The 9791-nt window shown below is 57.5% G+C and overlaps 1 protein-coding gene across 1 annotated transcript in view; it reads left to right on the forward strand.

Moving 5' to 3' along the window:
• Positions 1-7232, forward strand: part of LOC144952396 (phospholipase D1-like) — a 27565-nt gene extending 20333 nt beyond the window's left edge. Inside the window, 1 exon segment of the mRNA XM_078882791.1 lies at positions 7038-7232. Coding sequence (XP_078738917.1) covers positions 7038-7232 — 195 coding nt within the window.
• The last annotated feature ends 2559 nt before the right edge of the window (positions 7233-9791 follow it).

The following is a 9791-nucleotide window of genomic DNA, read 5'->3' on the forward strand; positions in this document are numbered from 1 at the left end:
ACACACCGCACCACCCACACACCGCACCACACACACACCGCACCACCCACTCACACACCACACACACCACCCACACACACCACCCACACACACAACCCACACACACACCACACCACCCACACACACAACCCACACACACACCGCACCACCTACACACACCACACACACACCACACACACCACCCACACACCATCCACGCACCAGCCACCCACACCACACACACCACCCACGCACCACCCACGCACCACCCACAACCCACCCACCACCCACCCACAGCTCACAGTACTGGTTCAGCAATCGAACTCAGGCCTGCCGGCTCACTACTCCCCTTTTGGCGTCATCTGGTCGAACACCATATGAGACCAGGCTCTAAAGAAAGCTGTCTCTGGTGTGGACCAATCGGTTTCAAAGACAATGCATAGATTATCAGAGTATTGTTTTTTGTTTGCATTTGACTGCAAGTATTGTGGTCAATGTAAGCATGATTCCCTGCAAAAGGTGTCAGTTTTGTTGGCAGAAAAAAGGGGAAAAACCCTATTAGTATATTTTGGTACTGGCAAAGGAGGTCCCATGATGATGAAATATCAACGTGTTGGAGTGGCGTCGTCTCTGAGCTGTGGACGCCTTCTGGTCTAGCACCGTTTGAGACGAGGCTCAAGAGCAAGCGGCCTCTGGTGTGGACCAATCAAGGACAGCGCATCGCACTATCAGAGTGTGGTGTTGGCATTCTGACCACAAGCATCGTGGTTAATGCTGCAACAGGATTCCTCGTAAAAAGGTGTCAGTTTTGTTGCCAGACAAAAGGGGAAAACCCTATTCTTATACGTGTTAAATATCTAATAATATATCTTTGCATGCAACAAACATTCTTTATTTTCTCAACAATATTTAATGTATCTACTATCAACACAAACATTATATCTTTATTAATAATAACAATACTGCCGGACTGGGGATTTGAACCCGCAGCAACAGACCCCCGCCCCCCGCCCCCTAGCGGCAAAGACAAAGGTCCCCCGTGTAGCCTCTACAGACTGCTGGGGCAAGTGCTGCTAGTAGCGAGTAGCAGCAGCGCCTATGAAGGTAGACACAGACAAAGATCCCCCGTGTAGCCTCTAACAGACTGCTGGGGCAAGTGCTGTATTGGTTGCGAAAGCGACCAATCAATATATATAGGAGTCCAATAAACCAAAAAAAAAATGCGTTCCCTTCACCCGAGGCCGTGACCCGAATGGGGAAGTATGGTCAACAAGACGCGATCACAACAAAATAAATACGACCGCAAATTAAATAACGCCGCTCGCCGGCCGCGGGATTCGAACCGTGTCCCTCCTGCGTGGGGGGCGGTGGCGCTCACCACTGCGCTACGCGACACAACAGCGGCAAACCACGACACGACACGCAGCAACAACAACAACAACAGACGCAGGGCATCAACAACAATAAGAGGCAGGGCAACAACACATTAGACACGGGGCATCAACAACAATAAGAGACAGGGCATCAACAACAATAACACATTAGACACGGGGCATCAACAACAATAAGAGACAGGGCAGCAACACATTAGACGCGGGGCATCAACAACAATAAGAGACAAGGCAGCAACAACAATAACACATTAGACACGGGGCATCAACAACAATAAGAGACAGGGCAGCAACAACAACAACACATTAGACACGGGGCATCAACAACAATAAGAGACAGGGCAGCAACAACAACAACACATTAGACACGGGGCATCAACAACAATAAGACGCAGGGCAACAACACATTAGACACGGGGCATCAACAACAATAAGAGACAGGGCAGCAACAACAACAACACATTAGACACGGGGCATCAACAACAATAAGACGCAGGGCAACAACACAACAGACACAGGGAATCAACAACAACACAACAGACACAGGGCATCAATAACAATAAGACACAGGGCAACAACAGAGACAGGGCAACAACAGAGACAGGGCAACAACAGAGACAGGGCAACAACAGAGACAGGGCAACAACAGAGACAGGGCAACAACAGAGACAGGGCAACAACAGAGACAGGGCAACAACAGAGACAGGGCAATAACAACAAACACAGGGCAACAACAACAACAGACGCAGGGCAACAATACAACAGACACGGGGCATCAACAACAATAAGACACAGGGCAACAACACAACAGACGCAGGGCAATAACAACCACACACACACACACACCACTACACACACCACAACACACACAACACACACCAGCACACACACCAACACACACACCACACCACACCACCACACACAACACGGCACATCCCACACACAACAAACACACCACACACACACAGCACGGACCATCCCACACACAACACACACCACACCACACTACACCACACACACACTACAACACACACGGCAACACACCCAACATGGTAATGTGGGTGGTGATAATGTGGGTGGTAGTGATGGTGGAGGTGGTGGTTATGATGGTGATAATGACGATGGTAGTGATGGTGGTAATGATGGTGATGATGGGGGTGGCGATGATGGTGGTAATGATGATGGTGGTTATGATGTTGGTAATGATGATGGTGATGATGGTGGTGATAATGATTATGGTAGTAATGATGGTGGTAATGACGATGGTGATGATGGTGAATAATGATGGGAGTGTCTATGGTGGTAGCAATGATGGTGATCGTAGATTGGTGGTGGTGTTGGTAATGATGATGGTAATGATGATGATCGTATATTGGTGGTGGTAATAATGATGATGGTAGTGGTGGTAATGATGGTGGTGATAATGACAGGTGGTGATGGTGATGATAGTGATGAATGATGATGGTAGCGATGGTGATGATGATGGTTGTGATGGTGATAATAATGATGGTGGTGATGATGGTAGTGACGGTGGTGATGATGGTGGTGGTGATGATAGTGATGGTAGTGATGGTGATCATGGTGATGATGGTAGTGATGATGGTGATTATGGTAGTGATGGTGATGGTAGTGATGATGGTAGAGATGGTAGTGATGATGGTGGTAGTGATGGTGGTAGTGATGATGGTAGTGATGGTGGTAGTGGTGATGGTAGTGATGATGGTGGTAGTGATGATGATAGTGGTGATGGTAGTGATGATGGTAGTGATGGTAGAGATGGTGGTGATGGTAGAGATGGTGGTAGTGATGATGATGGTGGTGATGGTAGAGATGGTGGTGGTGATGATGACGAGAATATTCCAGCGACTGGCTGCATTGTGGCGCTCCGCACTGCCGCAACCTTCAGAGGCGCAGCGAGGAGCTGGGGACCATCACCACCAGAACAACCACAACAACAACCGCAACCACCACAACCACCACCGCAACCACCACCGCCCACCACCACCACAACAACCACGACCACCACCACCACAACAACCACCACCACAATCCACAACCACCACCACGCCGTCGCCACGACCGCCTCGCGTCCACCACCACCACGTCTCTTGCCTTTGAAGGCGCGGTCGCGATGAGCTCGCCTCCTCCTCCTCCTCCTCGTCACTCTCTCTCTCACTCAGTCTCTCTCTCTGTCTCTCACGCTGTCTCTGTCTCTCACGCTGTCTCTCTCACGCTGTCTCTGTCTCTCACGCCGTCTCTCTCTCTCCTACGCTGTCTCGCTATTGTTGGGGGTCGCTGCTGGCTTTCTTTCACCCCCTCACTGTCGCTCTTTTCTCTCCTGCTCTCTCGCTGCGTCTCCCTGTGTCTCTCGCTCTCTCTCTCCCTGTGTCTCCTTGTCTGTGTCTCCGTGTCTCCCTGTGTGTCTCTCTCCGTGTCTCCGTGTCTCTCGCTGTCTCTCTCCTCTCCCCCCTGATGTTGCTGCAGCTGCAGAAGCAATGGACGGCGGCGTGACGTCACCGCGTCGGCGTGACGTCATCGCGCGAGCGTCCTGCGGTCGTCGCGGTGACGTCATCGCGCGTGGAGCGCGAATGGCGTCGGCCCGTGACGTCACCGCGCTCCGTCGAGTTCGGCGCGGTGACGTCATCGCGCCGAACTCCACCGGGCGTGACGACGTCACCGCGGCTGTAAACCTCGGCCGAAGACGATTGTTTGCTGGTGTTGCGGTGGAAACGTCGTGCTACTTTGTCGTGTTTCTGTTGCTTCTATCTGCGCGACTTTAGCGAAAAACTAAAACAATGCGAAACCCTGCAGGCACGAAACCTTTCAGTTTTGCGTCACGACTTTCACTGGGAACCGGTTCCCGATCTCTCAACATGGGGCCATAGACTTTCACTGGGAACCGGTTCCCTATCTCTTAACATGGGGCCATAGACTTTCTATGGAAACCGGTTCCCTATCTCTCAACATGGGGCCATAGACTTTCACTGGGAACCGGTTCCTTATTTGTTAACATGGGCCATAGACTTTCTATGGGAACCGGTTCCCTATCTCTCAACAAGGGGCCATAGACTTTCTATGGGAACCGGTTCCCGATCTCTCAACATGGGGCCATAGACTTCCTATAGGAACCGGTTCCCGATCTCTCAACATGGGGCCATAGACTTTCTATGGGAACCGGTTCCCTATCTCTTAACATGGGGCCATAGACTTTCTATGGGAACCGGTTCCCTATCTCTTAACATGGGGCCATAGACTTTCTATGGGAACCGGTTCCTTATTTGTTAACATGGGGCCATAGACTTTCACTGGGAACCGGTTCCCTATCTCTTAACATGGGGCCATAGACTTCCTATAGGAACCGGTTCCCTATCTCTTAACATGGGGCCATATACTTTCACTGGGAACCGGTTCCCGATCTCTCAACATGGGGCCATAGACTTTCTATGGGAACCGGTTCCCTATCTCTTAACATGGGGCCATAGACTTTCTATGGGAACCGGTTCCCTATCTCTTAACATGGGGCCATAGACTTTCTATGGGAACCGGTTCCTTATTTGTTAACATGGGGCCATAGACTTTCACTGGGAACCGGTTCCCTATCTCTTAACATGGGGCCATAGACTTCCTATAGGAACCGGTTCCCGATCTCTCAACATGGGGCCATAGACTTTCTATGGGAACCGGTTCCCTATCTCTTAACATGGGGCCATAGACTTTCTATGGAAACCGGTTCCCTATCTCTCAACATGGGGCCATAGACTTTCACTGGGAACCGGTTCCTTATTTGTTAACATGGGCCATAGACTTTCTATGGGAACCGGTTCCCTATCTCTCAACAAGGGGCCATAGACTTTCTATGGGAACCGGTTCCCTATCTCTCAACATGGGGCCATATACTTTCTATGGGAACCGGTTCCCGATCTCTCAACATGGGGCCATAGACTTTCTATGGGAACCGGTTCCCGATCTCTCAACATGGGGCCATAGACTTTCTATGGGAACCGGTTCCCAATCTCTCAACATGGGGCCATAGACTTTCACTGGGAACCGGTTCCTTATTTGTTAACATGGAGCCATAGACTTTCACTGGGAACCGGTTCCCCATCTCTCAACATGGGGCCATAGACTTTCACTGGGAACCGGTTCCTTATTTGTTAACATGGGCCATAGACTTTCTATGGGAACCGGTTCCCCATCTCTCAACATGGGGCCATAGACTTTCTATGGGAACCGGTTCCTTATTTGTTAACATGGGCCATAGACTTTCTATGGGAACCGGTTCCCTATCTCTCAACATGGGGCCATAGACTTTCTATGGGAACCGGTTCCCTATCTCTCAACATGGGCCTATAGACTTTCTATGGGAACCGGTTCCCTATCTCTCAACATGGGGCCATAGACTTTCACTGGGAACCGGTTCCCCATCTCTCAACATGGGGCCATAGACTTTCACTGGGAACCGGTTCCCTATCTCTTAACATGGGGCCATAGACTTTCTATGGAAACCGGTTCCCTATCTCTTAACATGGGGCCATAGACTTTCACTGGGAACCGGTTCCTTGTTTGTTAACATGGGCCATAGACTTTCTATGGGAACCGGTTCCCTATCTCTCAACATGGGGCCATAGACTTTCTATGGGAACCGGTTCCTTATTTGTTAACATGGGCCATAGACTTTCAATGGGAACCGGTTCCCTATCTCTCAACATGGGGCCATAGACTTTCTATGGGAACCGGTTCCCTATCTCTCAACATGGGCCATAGACTTTCTATGGGAACCGGTTCCCTATCTCTTAACATGGGGGACGTCATGACGCAGGCACAATGACGTCATGACGTGCACCCTCCCGACACAATCATCAACATCCACAACTCCTCTGAATGATAAACTTGTAAACAAAAAGGGGGTGAGTGGACGCGTGCCCAACGGACGACATAAAGAAGAACACTTTATTGTTGTTGTTGATGATTAACATTCATAACACCGGCTCACACACACATGTGCCCCCTCGTTGTGGTGAAAGTGACGATGGAGACGAAACACTCTGGGAGTGGTGGTGATGATGGTGGTGGTGGTGATGGTGGTGGTGGTGATGATGGTGGTGATGGTGGTGGTGTGGTGGTGATGGTGGTGGTGGTGATGGTGGTGGTGGTGATGATGGTGGTGATGATGGTGGTGGTGGTGATGATGGTGGTGGTGATGGTGGTGGTGATGATGGTGGTGATGGTGGTGGTGATGATGGTGGTGGTGATGATGGTGGTGGTGGTGATGATGGTGATGGTGGTGGTAGTGGTGGTGATGGTGGTGATGATGGTGGTGGTAGTGGTGGTGATGATGGTGGTGGTGATGGTGGTGATGGTGATGATGGTGGTGGTAGTGGTGATGGTGGTGATGATGATGATGGTGGTGGTGATGATGATGGTGATGATGGTGGTGATGATGATGATAGTGGTGGTGATGGTGATGATGATGGTGATGATGGTGGTGGATGTTCCACGCTGCCGGCAGTTCCATTCAACGACCCCGCAGCGGTTTGGGAGCTTCCCATTGTCACTCGGGCGACGTTGGGGCGAAGTTGGGATGGGTGGGATTGTTGTTGGTGGTCACGGGAGAGGAGCCGCCACGTGCCCCTCGCCCACGTCCCGTCCGCCTTTGTCTCCCCCCAGCGGCAACTCTCGCCTACCCCAGCGGCACCACCACCACCGCACCGGGGGGGGGGGGGTAACTCGCCCGAGGGCCGAGTCGACCTAGGGGAGGGCCCCCCCCCCGGCCCCTCCCCGGCCCCCCCGGACCCGGCCGGGATGCTCGCACGAGAGGAGCTCCTAGCGGCCATGGCCCCGAGTCACCGGTGGCTCTCGTAGAGGGAGGAGGGAGGGAGCAGGGAGAGAGGGAGGGGGGGGGGGGCAGAGAGGGAGGGGGGAGAGGAGAGAGGGAGGGGGGGGGGGAGAGAGGGAGGGGGGGGGCAGGGAGAGAGGGAGGGGGGGGGGGCAGAGAGGGAGGGGGGGAGAGAGGGAGGGGGGGGGCAGAGAGGGAGGGGGGGAGAGGAGAGAGGGAGGGGGGGGCAGAGAGGGAGGGGGGGGAGAGGAGAGAGGGAGGGGGGGGGGAGCAGGGAGAGAGGGAGGGGGGGGCAGAGAGGGAGGGGAGCAAGGAGAGAGGGAGGGGGGGGGGGGCAGGGAGAGAGGGAGGGGGGGCAGAGAGGGAGGGGGGGAGAGGAGAGAGGGAGGGAGCAGGGAGAGAGGGAGGGGGGTAGAGGAGAGAGGGAGGGGGGGGGCAGAGAGGGAGGGAGGGGGGGGGCAGAGAGGGAGGAGGGGGGGGCAGAGAGGGAGGGAGGGGGGGGGCAGAGAGGGAGGGAGGGGGGGGCAGAGAGGGAGGGAGGGGGGGGCAGAGAGGAGGGAGGGGGGCAGAGAGGGAGGGAGGGGGGGCAGAGAGGGAGGGAGGGGGGGGCAGAGAGGGAGGGAGGGAGGGGGGGGCAGAGAGGGAGGGAGGGGGGGCAGAGAGGGAGGGAGGGGGGGGCAGAGAGGGAGGGAGGGGGAGGAGAGAGGGAGGGGGGAGGAGAGAGGGAGGGGGGGGAGAGGAGAGAGCGAGGGGGGGGGGCAGAGAGGGAGGGGGGGGGGCAGAGAGGGAGGGGGGGGGGGCAGAGAGGGAGGGAGGGGGGAGAGGAGAGAGGGAGGGAGGGGGGAGGAGAGAGGGAGGGGAGCAGGGAGAGAGGGAGGGGGGGGAGAGGAGAGAGGGAGGGAGGGAGGGGGAGGAGAGAGGGAGAGGGGGGGGGCAGATAGGGAGGGAGGGGGAGGAGAGAGGGAGGGGGGGGGGGCAGAGAGGGAGGGAGGGGGAGGAGAGAGGGAGGGGGGGGGGAGCAGGGAGAGAGGGAGGGGGGGGAGAGGAGAGAGGGAGGGGGGGGAGAGGAGAGAGGGAGGGGGGGGGGCAGAGAGGGAGGGAGGGACAGAGAGGGAGGGAGGGGGGGAGAGGAGAGAGGGAGGGGAGGGGGCAGAGAGGGAGGGAGGGGGAGGAGAGAGGGAGGGGAGGAGAGAGGGAGGGGGGAGGGGGCAGAGAGGGAGGGAGGGGGAGGAGAGAGGGAGGGGGGGGGCAGAGAGGGAGGGAGGGGGAGGAGAGAGGGAGGGGAGGAGAGAGGGAGGGGGGGGGGGCAGAGAGGGAGGGAGGGGGGGGGAGGAGAGAGGGAGGGGAGGAGAGAGGGAGGGGGGGGGGCAGAGAGGGAGGGAGGGGGGAGAGGAGAGAGGGAGGGAGGGGGGAGGAGAGAGGGAGGGGAGCAGGGAGAGAGGGAGGGGGGGAGAGGAGAGAGGGAGGGGAGCAGGGAGAGAGGGAGGGGGGGGGAGGAGAGAGGGAGGGAGGGAGGGGGAGGAGAGAGGGAGGGGGAGGAGAGAGGGAGGGAGGGGGAGAGAGGAGAGAGGGAGGGGAGCAGGGAGAGAGGGAGGGGGGGAGAGGAGAGAGGGAGGGAGGGGGAGGAGAGAGGGAGGGGGGGGGCAGAGAGGGAGGGAGGGGGGGGAGAGGAGAGAGGGAGGGGAGCAGGGAGAGAGGGAGGGGGGGAGAGGAGAGAGGGAGGGGGGGGGGCAGAGAGGGAGGGAGGGGGAGGAGAGAGGGAGGGGGGGGGGCAGAGAGGGAGGGAGGGGGAGGAGAGAGGGAGGGGGGGGAGCAGGGAGAGAGGGAGGGGGGGAGAGGAGAGAGGGAGGGGAGGGGGCAGAGAGGGAGGGGGGGGGAGCAGGGAGAGAGGGAGGGGGGAGAGGAGAGAGGGAGGGGGGGAGAGGAGAGAGGGAGGGGGGGGGGGCAGAGAGGGAGGGAGGGACAGAGAGGGAGGGAGGGGGGAGAGGAGAGAGGGAGGGGAGGGGGCAGAGAGGGAGGGAGGGGGAGGAGAGAGGGAGGGGGGGGGGGAGCAGGGAGAGAGGGAGGGGGGAAGAGGAGAGAGGGAGGGGGGGAGAGGAGAGAGGGAGGGGGGGGCAGAGAGGGAGGGAGGGGGAGGAGAGAGGGAGGGGGGGGGGGGCAGGGAGAGGGGGGGGGGGCAGGGAGAGAGGGGGGGGGGGAGGAGAGAGGGAGGGGGGGGGGAGCAGGGAGAGAGGGAGGGGGGAAGAGGAGAGAGGGAGGGGGGCAGGGAGAGAGGGAGGGGGGGAGCAGGGAGAGAGGGGGGGGGCAGGGAGAGAGGGAGGGGGGGGCAGGGAGAGAGGGAGGGGGGAGCAGGGGGGGGAGGGAGGGAGGGGGAGGAGAGAGGGAGGGGGGGGAGCAGGGAGAGAGGGAGGGGGGAAGAGGAGAGAGGGAGGGGGGCAGGGAGAGAGGGAGGGGGGGAGAGGAGAGAGGGAGGGGGGGGGCAGGGAGAGAGGGAGGGGGGGAGAGGAGAGAGGGAGGGAGGGGGAGGAGAGAGGGAGGGGGAGGAGAGAGGGAGGGGGTGGCAGAGAGGGAGGGGGGAGAGGAGA

Source organism: Lampetra fluviatilis, chromosome 67, assembly GCF_964198595.1.
Source record: "Lampetra fluviatilis chromosome 67, kcLamFluv1.1, whole genome shotgun sequence".
NCBI classification, from domain to species: Eukaryota; Metazoa; Chordata; class Hyperoartia; order Petromyzontiformes; family Petromyzontidae; genus Lampetra; species Lampetra fluviatilis.